The 19,797-nt window shown below is 34.6% G+C and overlaps 3 protein-coding genes across 11 annotated transcripts; 1 reads left to right on the top strand and 2 right to left on the bottom strand.

The window, feature by feature from the left end:
* The first annotated feature begins 1,205 nt into the window (after positions 1–1,205).
* On the top strand, positions 1,206–5,027 carry LOC113854929. 6 transcript variants are annotated; one of them, XM_027486271.1, is made up of 4 exons: positions 1,206–1,444; positions 2,354–3,174; positions 3,326–3,368; positions 4,548–4,908. In XM_027486271.1, exons 2-4 carry the CDS (start codon positions 2,908–2,910, stop codon positions 4,697–4,699), a joined length of 462 nt encoding a protein of 153 aa, XP_027342072.1. In that variant the 5' UTR covers positions 1,206–1,444; positions 2,354–2,907; the 3' UTR covers positions 4,700–4,908. The 6 variants fall into 6 exon arrangements, with proteins under 6 accessions (XP_027342072.1, XP_027342071.1, XP_027342073.1 ...); XM_027486272.1 differs by having other exon boundaries at positions 1,256–1,444; positions 2,877–3,174; positions 4,548–5,027; XM_027486269.1 differs by having other exon boundaries at positions 1,256–1,444; positions 2,868–3,174; positions 4,548–4,931.
* A 1,194-nt stretch (positions 5,028–6,221) lies between these two features.
* Positions 6,222–10,246, bottom strand: LOC113854631 (serine/threonine-protein kinase BSK5-like). Of its 2 annotated transcripts, none has more exons than XM_027485757.1 (10): positions 10,170–10,246; positions 9,813–9,993; positions 9,565–9,700; positions 9,174–9,307; positions 8,976–9,081; positions 8,457–8,542; positions 8,072–8,260; positions 7,755–7,919; positions 7,118–7,231; positions 6,222–6,766 (listed from the first exon to the last, which is right to left on the bottom strand). In XM_027485757.1, the coding sequence occupies exons 1-10, from the start codon at positions 10,244–10,246 to the stop codon at positions 6,518–6,520; spliced, it is 1,437 nt and encodes a 478-aa protein (XP_027341558.1). In that variant the 3' UTR covers positions 6,222–6,517. The 2 variants fall into 2 exon arrangements, with proteins under 2 accessions (XP_027341558.1, XP_027341557.1); XM_027485756.1 differs by having other exon boundaries at positions 9,813–10,008; positions 10,185–10,246.
* Positions 10,247–15,030: 4,784 nt separating this feature from the next.
* Positions 15,031–19,496, bottom strand: LOC113855303. 3 transcript variants are annotated; one of them, XM_027486890.1, is made up of 5 exons: positions 19,190–19,496; positions 18,445–18,628; positions 16,583–18,079; positions 15,621–16,456; positions 15,031–15,508 (listed from the first exon to the last, which is right to left on the bottom strand). In XM_027486890.1, exons 3-5 carry the CDS (start codon positions 17,949–17,951, stop codon positions 15,209–15,211), a joined length of 2,505 nt encoding a protein of 834 aa, XP_027342691.1. In that variant the 5' UTR covers positions 17,952–18,079; positions 18,445–18,628; positions 19,190–19,496; the 3' UTR covers positions 15,031–15,208. The 3 variants fall into 3 exon arrangements, with proteins under 3 accessions (XP_027342691.1, XP_027342689.1, XP_027342690.1); XM_027486888.1 differs by lacking the exon at positions 19,190–19,496 and having other exon boundaries at positions 15,126–15,508; positions 15,621–18,079; positions 18,445–18,770; XM_027486889.1 differs by lacking the exon at positions 18,445–18,628 and having other exon boundaries at positions 15,127–15,508; positions 15,621–18,079.
* Positions 19,497–19,797: the final 301 nt, after the last annotated feature.

The raw sequence follows: 19,797 nt of genomic DNA, 5'->3' as shown, positions 1-19,797 counted from the left end.
AAGTTCATATTTTTATACTTTATTTGTTTGGAGAAAATGGAAATAGAAAAAGAGAGAAACGATGGATGAAGAGAAGCAAATTGGGAAGGAAATAAGGATGAAAAGAAACTTCGAATTTTTTCACTTATTTGATTTGGTAGAAGAGATAAAAGAAAGAAAATAAAATTAAAAGATCTATTTACTCTTGAGACACTGTTTGGATTTATCGAAAAGAAGAATAAAGAAATGATTTTGTAAAAAAAAAATTATCATTTTGTGACAGGAAAATAATTAAGCGAGTTTCATTATTATAAATTATATTTTTTTATTCATCTAAATAAATAAATAAATAATTCCAGTAGTACATCATTTATATCTCTTTTCTCATTATTTATTTATCACAGTATTTTTTTCTTACTCATTTTCTATTTCATCCTAACATATTAATAAGAGATGGGCAGACAATAAAATTTAGCAAACTTACCATCTATATATTCTTTCCTCCCACCTTTTCTTTTTGAAAATCAAATGAGGAAGGCGCTGTATTCACTCTTGCATTCTCTCCTTAATTCTTTCTCTTATATGAATATAAACACAATGTTAGAGTCATGTTAGACATTTCTTTTTTAATTTTAAGATTAAAATGACAGTTAAAAATAAAATGAATTACAAAAATAGAAGAGTGAATTGGAATTTATATTAAATTTAAAGAATGAAATGTTAATTTTTCATTTATTTAGTTAACTTGTATTGAAAGTTTCAAATTACATTTTTACAATAAAAATAAAATAATTTATATTAAAATATATAAATAATTTAATGAATTTTTGAGTGATATAATATTGTCAATCATTTTTGTCGATTATTAAAATTACATATAAGGCCTTTAACTAAATATATTTGAAGGACTATATTGACGTTTAAATGCATATTAAAAGATCACAGATGTAGTTTTTATCTTTTCAAAAATAATCTGATCGATGTATATTTTTATAATTAATAAATCCATTAATTTTATTATAATTAATTAAATATTTATTTTATCACAAAATAAAGATAAAATTGTAAATTATAACTAATTATAATAGTTTTTGTTCTGTTATGCTTTACAACTCGTTTTGGGCTCAATCTAAACCGAAATCTATCCAAAATTAAAAAACTGGCCCACTCAATTGTGTACCCATTTTTATTTTGTTTTAAAATGGAATGGTGGGCCGAGACATGGTGTTGAAAAAAAAATCATTAACGTGAACAGAGACATGTTTTTGCTCCTTCGATCGTAGTTGGCAATCTGATTGGGGATGACGAACCTTAGTTCCCGCGAAACCTAATTCGCAGTGCTCTGTTTCCTTGTTACTGGAGCTCTTGTTTGAGACCTCGAATTTGAGCTGTTTCGAGAAGATCATTACAGATTAGCAGTTAATTTCAAGTACTCCTGAGTTTGGGTTCATTTTCATAGCACTTGGTAATATAATATTTTCTATTTTTATTTGGTTAATAGACTGAACAATGATTAAGTATTCTTTAATAGTGTAGACGGGTGAGTCTTGAAGATTACTGATGCATGTGAAAATAGCTATAGAAGTGAAAGATATGGACTCTGTTCATATGGTCTGAATCTGTTTACTTCTGTTTCAAGTGACTTTGTTCGGCATGCTCAAACAAATTTTCATTTGTATTTGAACCCTTTTGAAAATGGTAAGTTAATGAAAAATTAACTGATATAAAAGATTATAGGGTTAGTAGGCATTGGTGATAGAAAGGTAAGGACGTTAATGTTGGAATCCCTCACACTTGGTTGTGCTTGTTTGAAATTCGTTCATTTTGTAATTTTGGAATCCTGGATGAACCAAGACCATGCTAGATACTTGCATGTGTTTTTTAGATGGGAATTTTAATAAGTGGAGTTAAATTTTCTATTTTATAATTCCTAGTTAGCTTATAATTCCTCTTATGTCTGACTTTTCCATAGGGATTTTAACTCTTGTTTTCTTTTTGGGCTGCTAGCTCCTTTGATCCACCGAAAAATTAGTTGCTCTTCATTTTGTTTGTTGTTGAAAATGGGGCGAAATAGCTGCTTGATCATTTGTATATCATTAGAGCTTTAATCTTTGCATTTGGGTTTTGCAATTGCTTCAGAAAATTGGTGTTGGGTTGTCTTTCAAACACTAAAATTACTGATCTATGTGCATACTTGTCCAGTTGTCCTTATCATTCAAAGTGCAGTGTTTAAAACTCTCTATCTGCTTTCTGGATTTGTTTGGATTTAAAACTTTTTCTCTTTTAATTTGATGGTTGCATTTAGTACAAGTATTACGTTTCCATCTAAATTCTGGACTACTTACTAATCTTGATGCTTATTTTTCCTTTGCAGTGCAAGAGTTGCTCTATTTTTATTTTTATTTGTTTGGATTTTTTAGATTTTATTATTTTTACATTTTAGAGGTTCTTTCTTGTGATTTTCCTTTTAAAAAAAATAGATAGTTCAACCTGTTTAACCCACCAACTTAGAGATTGAACTGGATTGACTTGCACACTATTATAATAGACAAGTTGGTTTGTTTTGTTAAGAGTTCAGCCCATGGTGAGTTGGCCCATTTTGACAATTCTACCCACAGTTGGGTTACTTTTTGTATATTTTTAACTATTAACTTTACACTAAATAATTGGTGAGCGGTATATATTAGGGTAACAAGATTATGACCAATTACTACTTTGATAATTAATTAATATCACATTGACAATATGACGTGTCTTGTTTTCTAGTTATTTGTTAATGTAAATTTAATGTGTAAAAATCATGTACCAATTGTTTTAAAGTATTTTTTTATTTTTTTTTTGTAAATTCTCAGTTTTAGGGTTTCCTCTTTTATATATTTGGGTAGTAGTCACTGCAGGGAAAGAGAAGAGAGGTTTAACAGCAAAGCAATGGCAAGTGCATTGGGTAGCAGAGTTGAAACTGTTCGAAACTCTCCCTTATTAAAGTTTTCACTCAACTTCATGAGAGTCCTCAGCTCTTCTCCTTCTCCTTCTGCTGCTACTTCTGCTGAGAATCCTAAGAAATCGAAGCGAAGAAAGAAGAAGAACTTGTTTGAGGTGGCTCAGTTCTTACCTAACTGGGGACTGGGCTACCACATGGCCAAGAAGCACTGGAATGAAGTTTCTTACGAAATCACTAAAATCAATCTCTATAAGGTGGTTCTCTTTCAATCTTCAACTGTTTTTCTTTACCTTTTATCATTTTTATCAAATTTTAAACACATATTTCACAGTGATGCCGTTTATTCCCCCATTCTTCTCAATTCTTATGTAGAGTCTAATTTTTATTTTATATACGTATTTGCAGGGTGGAAGACATGGAAAAGCATGGGGGATTGCTTATAAAAATGGTTAGTCTCTTATGTTGCATTGGCATTGTTTTTGACTTTTGGTTATTCAGTTTTTCATTTCATATTTACAGTATATTCTATTCATCAAAGTCAGTGATAATCTTGCTGCAGTGCTATTCTTTGATGACTTTGTAATCTAGGCTAAGAATGCCATTCTGAAATCTTACATAGGACTCCTTGGGGGCATTTACACTTAGCAATAGGATGATAAGCACCATAATCAATAAAAAAATAAGATTAGTGAAAACTGAGAAGTGTGGAAGTCTCTTGTTGAGGACTAATGAAGTGTTTGAGTCTCATCTGATCAGACAAGCTTCATTACCTTTTTGAGTTGCTAAATCTGTTGATTATAATGACTTAGAAACTGTTATCTGTTACTTAAGTTGTGTGGTTTCTGTTAAAGACTTTCCACACGTCTCAGTTTCTGAGCAATATTGCTTGTCATTACTTTGATAATACTGTGGTGCTAATGGATTCTCAGTAGGGAACTCTCTGTGTTTACTTGCGTTGGTTTATGTTCTTTATGCATTCATTAGGGGATTCTGTTGGAGTTATATTGCACAATTAAGCCTATATGGTTGTTCTCTCTCTCATAAAGCCAAATCAATTCTCTGTTATGCTGGTTCCTTGTCTTAATATACTTTCTTCAAACTTTTTCAGATTTGTAGTTACTATGTGCACAAAAAAATCCAAGGTAGTTCTCCATGTCCCATTCTAACGGCTACCAAAAATAAGAATGGTAATTATTTTTTAATGACTTTTGATAGAAGTGTTGGTAGTGTTTCAAAAGGAATAAGTCTAACATTGCCTTGGTGAAGAGCCCTTGAAGAGTATATTAATTTATTTTGGGCTTAAGAACTTGTAAGAGGATTGTGTGCATAAGTTCAGGGAAAGGGTGTCACACGAGCACTCCCCTACATTTGCACACGTCTAAGTTGTCTGTTTCACTTATGTTCCATGTCAAATTATTTCTGACCTGTTATTAATCTCTCATAAATTTTGCATACATGACAATTGTGTTTCTGTTATTTGTTCGAATTTAGAAGCTTTATTTGATACATTCTTACAGTGAATATTGTATGAAGCACAGTTTACCAAAACAAAGTGTATATTGTATTGTGAGTACTAAAGCATTTACTTGTTTTCTGACTTGATTTGGTATCATACAACTTATTGCAGGCTTGCCAGCAGCAGATGCTCCAAAAAAAATCAGTGGAGTTCACAAGCGTTGTTGGAGGTACCTACCAAATGTAGTAAAAGCATCAGAAAGCTCAACAAACTTGACAAGTTCATCAGACAGTGGCATAAAAGTTGAAACTCAAGCAAGTTGACGCTTTCTAGTGACTTTGGGTTTTTCAGGTTATCGACATTATCCCATGTCTTAGAGTTGATTTTCAACTGGCATAGTTGTTTTCGACTATGGTAGCATTTTTTAGTCAATCATGAAATACTCCTTGCGCATTCATGCAAGGATGTTAACATTTCTTTAATTTCTTAATTAAATGAACTACCAACCATGAAACGTGCTTTGAGACAGTAATCTGGATGGATTTATTTCTTTTTTCTTCATTTGTGTTAGTCTTTGACCTTATACTTTATATCCATTCTAGTAAATCACTAAATTTATATATTCAACAAATTAGTTATTAATTGGTTTGTTGATAGATTTGGACTTCATATGAAAACTAATTTTGGTATTCATATCGTCTTGTGATGCTCATTTTAAATTCATCTACGTACGATATTATTTCCTAGTTATTATTAAAAAGAAGTGTTTTTTTACACGCTAGTACTTGAAGAAAACATATTTACATCTTGATTTAGTGATGGGTTGAACCTGCTTTGTTAATCAAGCACGGTTCACTGTGATATGATTCGTACACCAATGCAACAATCAAAGGCCTGTCCCATCACATGTTTTGTCCCAATTGGGTACGAGACAGCATGAGTGATTGTCATATTATATACTTGAACACTCACATAAAATTGTGGGAGAATTCTGTAAAGCAAAGTCACAAGATATGCACAATGACACTTTGGACTGTTAACTCTGTAAGACAACATCTATAACCTCGTCGCATCCCATCTTCCTAAGCAATAATTATATATACAAAATAATGAAGATAAAAAAACAGAAGTTGACAAATGAAGAATTACTGAATAGTATACAAATTCGTGTTAAAGAAATACACGCAGCTATTTATTTATTTTATATTTTCAAAATTTTACATCATGACATTCGTGGTCATCAATGTTTGACCACCTTATACATTTTTCTTATTAAAAATTTAGTGCTCCTCCGGATTTGTTATGTATATGCTTGATGTTCAGTCGAGATGGATTGATGCAGTAGACAATGGGGATGCATGCCCCAATTAAATTTTAATTGTAAATTAAAATTCATTAAATTTAAACAATAATGCTTAAAATAATAAAATATATAAAAATATAAAATATTTAATCTAAAAAATATGCAATGTGTTAAAAATAAAATGAATCATAAAACATTTTTATTTAAAAATGACTTCTTAAATTTACAAGAAAAAAATGAATAAATTTGAAGTTCATAGAAGAATTGTTTCAGTCTAATGGTGATGTAATTTTTTACCCGGGAAAAGAAAATTAACTACTGAAACTATGCTTACACTTGAGAAACCACTTAACATGCCACGTGCCGTTTATGGAGTTTCCACAAGTCCCTTTTTTTGTTATTGAAAATCACTGGTATGATAACATGCAAGTATGTGCAGCAATATTTCCAGAAAAGGATGCACATAGTAACATAGAAGCAGTTGATTTAAAAGCATGAGATGAGACTAAGAGAAGACAAATCAGAAACTCTAGAATTTTTCCAAGTCTTGCAATGCAATGATGGATAAATACTAACATTTAAAGTTTTGGTGAATATGTTTGAGGGTACCTATACCTGCAAGCGAAAGGAAATCGGTTCCGGCCATAAAATATAATATTTTTATACAAACTAGACCAATTTCAGTTTTATTTAAATTATAGGGGGTGACAATCAAGAGTTTGAGGCCTGGTGGAGAAAATACTGGATAGAGGAAGAAACATGCACCTAATGCTTGTAATATTTCCCCGAGAAAATGAAGGGGATAATCAAAAGAAAGGAAGAAAAAACTATATACACTTCAATTTGATTTTCTCTGTTTTCTGGTTTCCAGTGTTGTGCCATCTTTAAGACTTTCCTCCGCATCATGGTCCATCCCAAGGCTGAAAAGGGCCACTGCTTGAAGATAGAATGCAGTTGGCCAAGTGGGTGATACTGATTGAGCTTGCATGGCATCTCCTAGTGCTTCTTGTGCCATGTTGTTCATCAGGTAACAAAAGCACCTCCTTGCATACACAGTTGGGGATACCATGGTCCCACCATCGATGAACTATGCAAACAAGCAACCAGTTATTTCTCAGAAAAAAAAGAATACACTTTTAGTTTGGGCAGTTGCACAATAGGCTACTTTACTTGGCATGTCTTGTGAGTTGTGAGTAATGAAAGGCTAACTCATAATTCCAAGGCATTGACCCCTTTACCCTACGAGCTATTCATTCACTATCGTAGCCAAATACTAGTAAGTACCAACCCATAAAATTTAGTAGAATAAGGATGAACTTCGTCCCACATGAAGTTGATAATCAGAAGTTATTTGTTTTTGTAGAAAAGAGTGAAATCTGCAACCTATTTTGGGTGATTTTTAACGGATTCGTGTTCCACACATTTCTAGCTGACTTACTTGTGTATAGCAGTCAATGGCCTTAGAGAAGTCTCTGGCATGGAAAGCAGAATCTCCTTGCTTCTTATAATTTAATATTTCTTGTATTTGATCCGTCCACATTTGGAAGGAAAGCTGTGTTGCAATTTGCAAAGGAAAGACACAGCCAAAAATACAATGTACAAGATTAGTGAAGGTCAAGCTTCATAAGATCTGCACAACAATACATTTTGCAGTACTGATGAATTAAACTATTTTTCTAAAGAGGGGATAGAATTTGGGCGAGCAAACACATTAGCAATATAGGGTCACATATTTGAATGAATAAATTGACCAGGAACTAGAACATAACAGTCTTCAGTTATTTATAACCAGTGTCTTTTCAGCAAACAACATGCCTATATAGTTATTCATGACCAGTATTTTGCCTTGAGTTTTCAATATATATTGTGCAAGGCTATTAACTTTACCACTCTCCTCTTGAATATTTCTGTATGTATCTTTCAGGTGTCTCTTTTAAGTATTAACTTCATTTTGTAATGATAAGATTTTTACAACTTTCTCTACTGCTTTGGGGATCGAGGTTTTATGAAATGTCAGATTCTTTTATATTTATAAATCTGTCACGAGAGAAAAATCCAGGGAAACATTGCATTACCTCATTTGCAACATCTTCATCATCCTTGTACCCCACCCTTTCCAAAATTTCATAAATTGAAGTGAGATCCCTTCTAGAACAAGCTTCACCAAAAGGTGTCAACGGAACTGCTTCCTTTGATGGGGCACTCTCATCTGGAATGCCCAACAAAACATGTGATGGAACCTGATAAGTAACACCAGGTGTAAACCAAATAAATTTCAATGCTTCCATTGGGCTTCACTAATATGGTAAAATACAGATCAATCAAGCTACTTTTGAACCTTGTGATAGAGGGCATTTCAGACAAAAAAACTGAGAGAAAAGGAAGGCCTTACTGTAGTTTCTTTCTGAAGGGGAGTTAGAGCAGTCACAAGTGACTTGGCATTTGGCCTCTCACGAGGTTCATACTGTAGACAACGCGAAGCTAATCTCACTATTTCAGTTCCATCATCATTTGAAATATGACCTTCCAAACATGAGTCCATCAGCATCAGAAAATTTTTGCCCCGTATAAGGTCAAGTGCCTACAAGTAAAAGGATTATGCACCCATTTTACTAATGAACTCCAACTGTGGTGATCATTTTGAGCCAATCTATCATAGGATGCTACTGTAAACCCAGTAAAATTCAAGAAGAAATTGCCCGAATTGTAGTAGATTCATTGAACAAAATACCAGTGTGAATTAAAGCAAAAGAGAAAATAGGAAGCTGGGAGTATACATGACTGGGTGGAATATGCTTGCCACTCAGAAGATCAAGCAAGAGTGTGCCAAAACTGTAAATTACACTTTCTGGGGTGATTCTTCCTGCCAAATTTCAAATTACTGTGTTGGCTCAGTTAAGAAATTGAAAATTTCAATAAATAACAAAACAGATATAGCCCCAATCCAAAAACTAACAAGCTAACACCAATCTTGAAATAAACAACCTTTTTCCACTTCAACAGAGAGAAAAAATTGTAAGAATATACAATGCCTATACCAATGAATATGTCCAATCATCTTACTTTGACTGAAGAGAACAGGCAACTTCTGCTCACACAAAATGAATGGGGAAAAAACTGAAGGCATAGGCAGTAATACTATATAATTCAACTAGATTGGATACAGGCTACAGCAATCTTAACTGCTCTTTTAATGAAATTCACTCCCTCCTTCCTGTGGACAGAAAGGCGAATACTACATCTTAAGACACCCTAGTATGAGATCAGATTTTGTAAAAAATAAAATAAAATTGTACCGGTCCTCAAATACTCAGGAGGGGTGAAGGCTAAATTTGTACTGTAGCTTCTGCCATCCCTGCTGTTTTTCATGAGTCCAAAACAAGAAAGCCGAGGGTTGCCATCCTGTGCACCATTGATACCATGTAAACAATAGTTACTAATAAAACATAATGACTTAAAAAGAGGCATAAACCTGGTCATAAAAGCTTACATACCTGATCAAACAAAATTCTATAAGCATTAAGATCATGATACAATGCCCTTCCTCTACTGCTGCAATATTCCAATGCTTGTGCTAAACACAAGGCCACTCTCAGCCTCATTGCCCATTTCATGGGCTGTGTTTCCCCTACCAGTTCATTTCATCAAAATAAAAAACTCATTGGTCTACATGAAGTTTAAGATTTCACAAACCAAAATGGGAAGAGAGCAAATACTTAAATTCAGCTCCTTAAACAAAATGTGGCATGGAATCCATGTCTATCATTGCCAGCACATAGCACATCTCAAAATACCTCCCCAATCTGTTTTCCAATGACTACTTTGCCCTTGTTGATTGATGAAGAAATGCAGTCCAGTATGAAACAGAAATGAATGAGAACTCACAGTGAAAGAGATGTTTGGAGAGAGTTTCATTGGGCATAAACTCTGCAACAAGCAATCTCTCTTCTCCTTCACAGCAACAACCAACCAAGTTAGCTAACCGCTCATTCCTTAGCTGCCCCACTGCACGTGCTTCCTCCTTATATTTCCAACCAAACAAAGTAACAAACAATGAAACAAACACATCAAACATCAACTTCCTCTCACAAACATGCAAATGCAAATGCCAATGCAGAGAGAGGAACACGAACTATGAACTGTCGAGAATCAGGCCAAGCAGACTTGTTGAAGCGCTTCACAGCAACCAATCTATCATCTTCGATCTTTCCTTTGTAGACAACATTGGGAGCCTTCTCACCATGTTCTGAAACAATGTTATCGGGTGAGAATCCTGACGTGGCAGTTTTCAGTTGGTCCAAGCTGAACTCGATGAAGCCACCCCATGAATCCTTCTTCTCATCCTCTGTATACCCAGAAACGAACCCGTGTTAAAAAAATAAAACTTTAATTCGAAAACACAATGATATAGTGGAAACAGTGACTTCTTCTTCCTGTTATTCTATTGGCCCTCAGTGTGTGAATAGTGAGTAGAGATGAGTTCACCGTTTTCTGGTAAGTCTTGAAGATTGGATTGGGTGTTGGAGGGGTAACACCATAGACACAATTTACAGCAACAACCTCCCATTGCTCAAAATCAACCAATTCTTCAATTTCTTCTTCTTCTTCTTCTTCTCTCTCTCCCCCCCCTATAACTCTCCTTAGTCTTGTTAGATAAAAATAATAAGGTGGAGGCAAAGAATGAAATGAAAAGAGAAAAAAAAAGTTATTTTTTAAATGGGATTCAAGGGATTTTTGTTTGCGAGTATCATTCACCACTTCTCCATCATTTACTTTCTGCTTTCATTCCTTCTAGCTCTGTCTCTGTTCTGCACACGCTTTATTTATCCCACTTTTTTCTGTCTATTTTTTTTTTCTAGTTTGAAAATTAATGGTAAAGATAACAAAATGTATTCTAAGTTTAGTTGTTTAAATTTATAACACTCAAATAAATATGATATTTAGGTTGAATATAATGTTGTATTCTCTTAAAATAATCAATGATTTATCAATTATTATAAACTCGATGCTGTCTCCATAAATCAAATATTGATTAAGTCAATATATTACTCCAAGAAGATATAAACATTTCTCTTTTAAATGATGTAAAAACATTTTTATAGCTTTTTAAAATATTGTATAACTTCTAAATAAATCAAAATTATTAATATTTAAGCATATTTGTAACTATTCGTCTTACAAGTTATAGCACATTTGATTTCATATTTTTTCCACTTTCAACGTGAATAACTTTAATATTACATAAAGTAATTTTTAAAATATAGCTAACGTGTGTTTATCATTAAATTAAAATCAGACATATACTTACCGTATGCCTAGTTTCGCGTTAATTTTTTTTGTAAAAACATGATTACAAGGCAAAAACTATTTTGGTATGCCCGTTTAAAAATAATATGTTGTGCTTAACGTTCTCTCTCTTTCGTTTCCATTGCAAATCTGTGGTTGGCCCAAATTCCTTTACAACTTTTTGTGTTGTCTGAATAGTAGAAACAACAATAATGTCTTATGTAAATCTTCCAATTGTGATCGAGCACGTAGTAGGTAATCGCTATCAATTGCCCGACAGATGATATCTCTACCTTGATATATAGGGTCAAAGTTCATGAAAAAGATAAGACTCAATAACGTGTACATGTTATTGTGCTCAAGCTGTAGATATAGTTGCGTTTGTAAGTGGCTTAATAATTGTGCAGTCCTTTTCACCATAATACTAAAGTAGTATCTAAACAGACCAAGACAGAAGCGTTTGCTCAACATGTATACCTTCAACAAGTATAATTCTAATTACGAAGAAACGCATTATTTTGATTTCTTCAATCATATTTCTTTGACAAATGTTGAATCTTAAACGCTGGATAAGAAATTAAAACAATGTTTTTATATATCCCTTTTGTTCTATAATGTCGAGTTCCTGTTTGGTTTTTATGACATATTAACTCATTTCAGTTTTGCTTACTTTCATTTAAAGCCTTAATCATCCATGTATCGGCTGTTCTTTTATCTAGAACTAGCTTTATTGATTTAATGATCGCGTAATCCCTTGATCTATGGATTGTGATTATGTGGTAATTATTTTGTCTAGAAAGCAGCATCATGGCCTTTGTAGAAACTACAAACAGCTTTTTCTCCAGATTTTTTTAATTCTTTATGAATTGTAATTACTGGTCATTTAAATGAACTCAATTTAGACAATAATAAAGCATACCGGTAAGTGTGCACGTTTAGAGCCGAATATAACTTGTGGCCTTGTGAATTTGGAGTTCTGATTACTTCCCTCAAGGATGTATTACCCAAACTAGGAGCTGAAATTGAGTTGACCTTGATTAATATATACAAATTCAAAGCATGCATATACAAAGTGACAAAATGTTTGGTGTCTCCATTCTGGTATTATCTAGAGAGAAGGGCGAAAAAGAATTGTTATATCATATAGTATGCGCCACGCATATCTTTATATGCTGATTCCATATACAAAGTAGTTAATTTTTTATTTTACTATATACTATGCAACTAGATTGTGATTTTTTCCCTTTCATTTTTACTATAATGTAAAATGTGCAGAGACGACGTCACATCCCAATCCAGCTACTATGCAAGCAATTGTTGCAGCATACTCTAAAAGTTGACACTTGACACGAAGGGTCCATTTTATTTTTCTTAACACTTCAATTAATAATGGAGATCTTTTGAGAGACACTTCTTATCTGGTTTTGGAAATCTTCGATAAAGGGTCATTTCTTAACCAAAATTTCCAGCTCACTACAACCTGAACTCACTCAACTGGGCCTTTGTGGCTATATGCCATTATTATATAAAGTATGCAAGAACTGTCCACCATACAAATAGACTCTTTTGCATGCAGCCAAACTTGCAGTGTGTTTGGCATTTCGTTTGCACGCTTTCTAATGCAAACATGCAGAGTAACATGTCTCTCGGTGTTTTTATGCAAACATTTGTTTAAGTTACTGTTTAAATGCACAACTTATTTAATTGTGTGGTTATTCAAAGTTGATATACTATCAAAGACGGAAAGGTAAAAATGACTCATTCTCAAAAATTTCTTGGGTTTCGGACTAGCGTGGGTGAAATTTTTGAACCAATCCTCTCTGATTAGTAACTAGATTAGCTTAGACAATAAATATTCAAGTTATACCAGAAAAATAAACATTAATATAAAATATAATTTTGTGTTATTAAGTTTGAATTTAATTTTTAACACATTGTCATCGTTGTTTATACTTTAACTAAAGATTATTATATATATGATTTTTAAAATAAACATTATAAAAACAATTTGTAATTATATAATAATTTATGGTTGAATCATAGTATAAAAAAGATTATATTGATATTATGTTCTAATTAAATTCATTCATATTTTTTTCATAAATAGATTTTGTTAAGATGTGTCATAAGATACGTGTTAACAGTTAAGGAACAAAAATTGTATTGTTACTATACTCATCTCAATTACTTTTTAAAAACAAATTTGTGTGTAGTTTTCAAGTAACATCTATTTATTTTTTATTTATTTACATACGTCCTAAGTACATATAAAAAAATAAAAATATGCATAAACTTATACAATTTTGCTTAATAATCATGTTTTCTTTATATATTTAAAAAAAATGTATTCTTCTACTGTTTCAGCCTACCAATTCACTTATTTGCAAAATAATAATAATAATAATAATAATAATAATAATAATAATAATAATAACACTTTTTTAAAAAAATTATGAATTACCTTTTATCCTTTAACTTTTTCTCTTTTTAAAAGATTTTTATATAAACCAAAAAATTTGTAAACTAAAATAGTAACTTTTTTCAATATATTTTATTCATGTGCAAAATGGAAGGAAGGAGAAAATTTTTATCTTTACCTGACGCAGCAGCAATAGCCCGACTTATTGTATTTTGTCACCAAACAGCCTCCGGAAGTAAAAGTGCACAGGCATGGGTAGTAATAATAATATGTTGGATTTGAGTATTTGACATTGAAAGGGAAAGCTAGAGGAAATGTCATGTTATCAATATAGATACGACAGAAAAGGTAAAACAGCAGTGGGTTTGATAGGAAAGGAAATAATGAAAGCAATGTGATGTAACAATTAAGTGTCCCCTGTATCATACAGTATCCCATGGCAAGAGAATGCAAATGGAAAAAAAGGTTTTGAAAAGAATGGAAAAGAGTAGCAGTAAGCAGTCACCATTGCACAGTGCATGGAACATCAGACAATAAGGCATTATTAAAATTGCATCATCGGATCAAGCTACTGTTAGCATGAATTGAATTGGCCACTTCACGTGGATTCTTGTTTTGGTTACCTTTTGCCCACTCTCCCCTAACCGGCCAATCCCATCTCATCATCCTAAGAGAGAAGAAAATGCAAAAACATTATTAACCCCCCCAAGTCTTATTCCTTTTTATTGCCCACTCTTCTCATCCTATTGCTCTGTGCACTCTCAATAATGGCTTTGTTTATTTATGTACATGAAAGAACCCAGTGACACAAGTTTTTCATTTTAACTAAACAATTCTTCAATTATCAGGAGCCCAATTTAGGTCGAGAAAATGTGTTGGGCTGGGAAAGATTTTAAGTTGTAAACCTGAAAACCGTTCCTCACGCTCCATTATGCATCATTTATATTTTCTAAAATTTCTGACCTAATATTTTATCTAATAATACTACATGAATATTAAACGACAAAAAGTTGAAAAACTGAAACAGTTGCCCCTAATATCGAAGAGTAATACTAATCGGTCTTGCTGACGGGAATCATGCAGCAGAATAGGTATTATTTTTCCAGCCCTTGATGCATGGTATATTCTGCATACAGTTTTGGGTACTTGGTTTGTGCCCAAGTCCTAGCAGCGTTTAATCATTTTGAAATTTAAATTGATCCTCGACCCAAGAAAAAAATAAATTAATTGATCTGTTTATCCCCCACGAGATTCAATTTTTGTAGAACTAGAAATTCAAGAACCGAACATAACATAAACCGGCATGTTTGAATCCAAGAACAAGAAGCAAAGATTAAAAGTGAGATTAAGGATGGTAGGAATAACAATCCCCAAGAGAACTTGAACGGGTTCCTCGAGCCTCCTTTAGTCTGAGTTGATTCTATGACGTACATCGATATCAGAGAACCATGCTGTTGCCCTTTGGAAATTAAGTTTATTTTTACGGCATATTTACCTTGAGATGACAATTAAATCTAGTCACTTAACCATCGAGGAAATGCCCCTAGATACACGTTTATTCCGCGGTCAGTTAATAGATGCAATGAATATGCATAAAATAGAATAAGCTAAAATACAATTTATTCATACTATTCACACTTCAATTGATTGATGTTTGATGATTAGATTTATGATGGAGTCATGAATTATTTATTAAGACTTTCACCAGTATGCTGCAGATATGAGTGACACATTCATCAGTGCGGAGGAAAAAAAGATTCTTTGCTGATTACCCACATTGTGCATTTAATGGCAAGGAAACATCAGACATGACTTTATGTTAATTTAGGCCCTACCAACTGGTGAGACCGGAGGATAAGCCACATAATTTGCAGGAATGTCCTCAAAATTTCCAAAAGCCTTTGGTTCATCTGTTTGCACCAATAGACTTTCTCTTGGATTTTTAACTTCAATGCAGTTTTTTGATCCAGGAAGTTCATATGGGATCATGCCATCTACTAACGCTATGCAGATGGAGAAAGCTTGCAAAAGTGAGAGTGACGAATCGAAAGCTACCGAGTATACTCCAGGCTTAAAGGGAGAAAAACTGAAAGCAGGCTGGTTCTCTTCGTCTTGGTCATTCCCCTGTAGTTAGCATTGATAGTTACAAACATTACTAATTAATTATACACAAGATAACAAACAAGACCAATCAGCAAAAAGCTTAGAAAATAACCAATTAATCAACACACTATACCTGGAGGAAAAGCTCAAATGGATGTGGAAAATATGCTTTTGATATTCTTGATTTCATACGGGCTTGACTTTCATTTGCAAGAATCTTAAGTTTACAAGCCAAATCCCAACCACCACAGTCGCATGATCCCCCAGTTTTCCAGCGCTCAATCAGTGATGAAGGTCCACCATTACTTGGAAGACTATGAATACCACTTGGGAGCACAACTGTCACACGTTGAAGGTCTTGACTGTCATTCTGGCTATTGCTCTGACGTGCACAATTGATAAAATTGATAGCCTTGGGTGATTTGACAACGATGGCAGCAAGCTCATCATTTGGCTGATAGTCAGTGACCTGAGCATCTTCCTTCCTTAGCTTTACAGAAAACAAAACAAACACTTTTGCGGTAGAGGAGTCAACACAATTCTGGCTAGTGAAATCATATTGGCGTGAATCAGAAACCTTCATTTGGGCAACGACATGGTGAATGTAGTCAGGACCTTTGCTTTTGCCTGCTTGATTCATCCAACTTCCATTCTTCTTTTTAACCTCTCTAAAGGTGAAAAAGGTATAGATACAGTTGCGTGCATCTTTTGTTGAGACAGTCAAGTTCTTTACTGTGGCCGCAAGAATATTGCTATTGTTGTCGACAGCAAATGTGAAAAGGGGCTCACCATTCTTCACAGCAATTCTTAGAAGAGCTTGAAATGTTGATGGCATATACCTTTTGTACTTTGATGAATCAGCAGTATTAATTGTGGTACAACCAATCCTCTGATTCTTGTCCAATTCTTTCTCCGGCGGTTCGGTGGAAAGTTTCCCATTGCCTAACCTACAATTTTTATTTGTTAACACTGAATCTTTTTGAGATGATGCCATGGAGTGATGGCAGTTTGCTGTCTTTGTTTTCAGCAGTGGATCCAGTAATCGCCTCAAAGGGCTGGACCTGCTTTTGCCAGCATCACCAAGTTTGTCATTGCCTGAATTTTTTGAGCCAGCATTGCCTCTTGTATTGTCTGAACTAGACTTAATTGCTGATATGGAGCTTTGATGTGGCACATGTGCAACCTCTTTACAGCCAGAAACTTTACCAGCAAAGCCAATGCTGAAGTTAAATCGACGAAAAGGTGACGAACTTCTTGATTTCTCAGTAGTTACTTTCAGGTCTAATCCCTTGAGAGATCCATTTGCAGATGAAGAAGCACCCACATTGTGTTTCTTTTCTTCTACCTTTGTAGATCTGCATGGACTTGTTCCCATTCTGATCGGCAAGGATGCTGATAAAGTAGAAACAGGAATTCTAAAACCTTCTGGATCTACTGAACTGGATCCTGACCCTTTAAGCTGAGAACGGCTTCCATTAGTTTCATCTGGCAGAGGACACGAGCAGGAAGAATTGCAATTTGGATATCTACAGGAAGGTTCTTTAGGTTTTTCTGAAAATCTTGTTCGAGTAGGACTTCCTAGCTTTCCAACCAAAGATGTTTGCATATCAGGAGCTTCACTATGAATGTTCTGGGGGATGTCTCTAGGCAGAATAAGAACAATTGGTTTGCTTTTCCCTAGCATAACTTGCTCATCAGTGTCTATATTTGGTTCTCCCAAACTGTCCACTTTCTTTTCAAATCTACCATCTTGAGTGCTCATTTTGAGCTTAGAACATGATGCTGCCCCACACATTCGTTCATTTGGCAAAATGCCACTTTCCTTATTACTATGAGGATTAAGTTGTCTCCTGTCACATCCTTTCAGCATACAAGTAGGACGGTTCTGGTAATGATGATCACCAACTTGAGCATATTTGCTGTGTGTGTCAATATTACTGTGGCTTCCTCTAAGATTCTGACAATTTCCAGTACTTCCTCCAGATGATTTGATAGCTACATCGTAGTCTTGCATTGGAGGTGCTGTGAAGTGAGATTGAAGTGATGGACGAAATATCCTTTGATGAGAAGGAGAACAGCTAAGGCCTCTGTTGGAATTACCAGACAATCCCTCTGTTGAAACAGAAGATAATGCATTACTAGTAGAAGTCAAGCTCTGGCTACCTATGCGGGGTACATGTTTATGGCTGTACTGCCATTGTTCTAGACTGGCCCAATCAAGGACCCCAACATTTAAAACTTTCTCAGGATTTTTTTCTCCCCTCTCCAAGTAACCTGGTAAATTTGACATGTACTTAACCAGCTCATCTTCCTCACTTGCCCTTCTATAAGTTGCTTGCTTGTGCTGATTTTCGTATGGATTTAAAGAGCTGTCTTCCTCACTTTTGGTGATCTCGTGATGAAAATCAGCATATGACAAAGAAGATTTCTCTGGTTTCAACCCGTCATTAATTTTTCTATTCATTCTGGTTGATGGTTTCCAGAATTTCGTTCTGACCTGGCATCAGCTGGATAAACTTTCTGAGGTACAGCTTCGGACAAGTTACCACCTTTCTGTTGTATTGGAAAAATGCTACTGCTTCAGCTGCACAACTGGATTACATTTACAAATCAAACTTCCAAAAACAAATATTTCATGCTAAATGAATAATCACTATCGAAATAAACAAACATATCAACATCAAGGATATCTTTTACAACCATATTTTTACTTGCTCATTTTAATAACCACGGGAACCAAATGCAAGACCAATAAGCAAATTGCAATAACAGGGACTACTCCACCATATTAAAGACAAAGAACCAAAAATTAATCCCACTACATTAATTTGATCGGTAGCAGCAACAAATGAGAAAATCCAATCAGGTTAATGCAAATGGAAAAGGCAACGTAATGATAAGACTGAAAATCTTTCTGAGAAAAAAGAACAAGAAGCCTTTAGGAAAAGGTCCCTTACAATAGCTCCCACTCCCTTTACAGGCCACCCAGTTCAGATAGAAAGCAAAGGGTAAATGGTAAAGGTTGTAGCGCAACTCTCATGATGGAGCCTTTCTGCTTTCAACTGTTCCTAATCAATCGCATAACAATTGAACGAGGTAAAGATACGAAAAACAACCAGGGGAGTTGCACAACAGATTGACCTACGAAATTAAAAAAAAATTACACGTTGGTTTACGAGTTAGTCCAAACTTCAAAATTAAATTTGAAATAAAAAGCACTAGTGTAGTAGGGACAAATCCGAAATCATAAAATGTGGAGGCAAAAAACAAGTTGAAGTGGTCCATGCAATCCCATTTTCAAAATCCAAAAGATAAGGCATCATGCAACAACGACTCGTATCAAAATCTTTCGCCCCAAAAAACGGAACAGTCCAATTTTAAAGCGCACTCCCACTCCAATTTCAAATGACGGATCAGTAGGGCCTCGTTTGGAGTTTAGCAAATTGTTCACAACCACGAAAAGGAAACTAGAAAAAGGAACAGAACAGCTTTTTTAAAAAACACTTTTCCCTTCTTTCCCTCGCAAGTCGCAACTCTAAACATTATTGCCAGAACCGCACGATTGCTGAAAATTGCCAAATAGGTTTAAACTTAAAACCCTGGATAATGCAAATCCTATCAACATGCATTCATAAGATTAGAAGAATAATCTAAACGCCAAAGAGAATACCCAAACTCTGATTCGAAGCTCGGAATGCATACCGGAGAAGCAGTGAGGAATGCAGAAGCGAAAAACGCAGAGAAAAGGAGTGTCGTCTAGCTTGGAGAAGAAGCAACGAGTGTCGGTGTCGTCGTTCGGAATCAAAACGACGTCGCAACAGACTGAAGTATAAAGCGAGCAACCCCAAAACGCAAACACGAGACAATCACTTATAAATTGTCGTCCTCGAAAAATTCAACCTCAAACTCCGATGTCTGAGAAAGAGAGAGAGAGTGCGTGTGGTTCCTCACTTTCTCGATTGCACGTATCTGTCACTGTGCGCAGTGCTAGTCAAAGAGAGTAAGAGACTTGTGTTGTGAGAGAGTGAAGCGGGGTGGGGTCCCACGACTTTCATCAAACGGCTAAAACGAGTGGCTTATAATCGGATGGTGATTATTACATTAGGTATATCGAGAGCATATTCAGGGTCCCACGTGAAAATGTCTCTTGATCTGGTTGAAAGCGAAATATGGTTGGTGGGCTTCAAAGGGACCCACTTAAGTATTTCTTTACGGAGTATGGGCCTCCTATGAATTGGGCTCGGACTGGGCTACTCAGTGAATGGGGAATGAAGTGAAATTGCAGATTGTCGTTTTATGCCGTCCTTAGT

The sequence above is a fragment of the Abrus precatorius genome, unplaced genomic scaffold (assembly GCF_003935025.1).
Source record: "Abrus precatorius isolate BTA unplaced genomic scaffold, Abrus_2018 Scaffold11, whole genome shotgun sequence".
NCBI classification, from domain to species: domain Eukaryota; kingdom Viridiplantae; phylum Streptophyta; class Magnoliopsida; order Fabales; family Fabaceae; genus Abrus; species Abrus precatorius.
The sequence above is the reverse complement of the archived record's forward strand: the minus strand, read 5'-3'. Positions and strand labels throughout refer to the sequence as shown.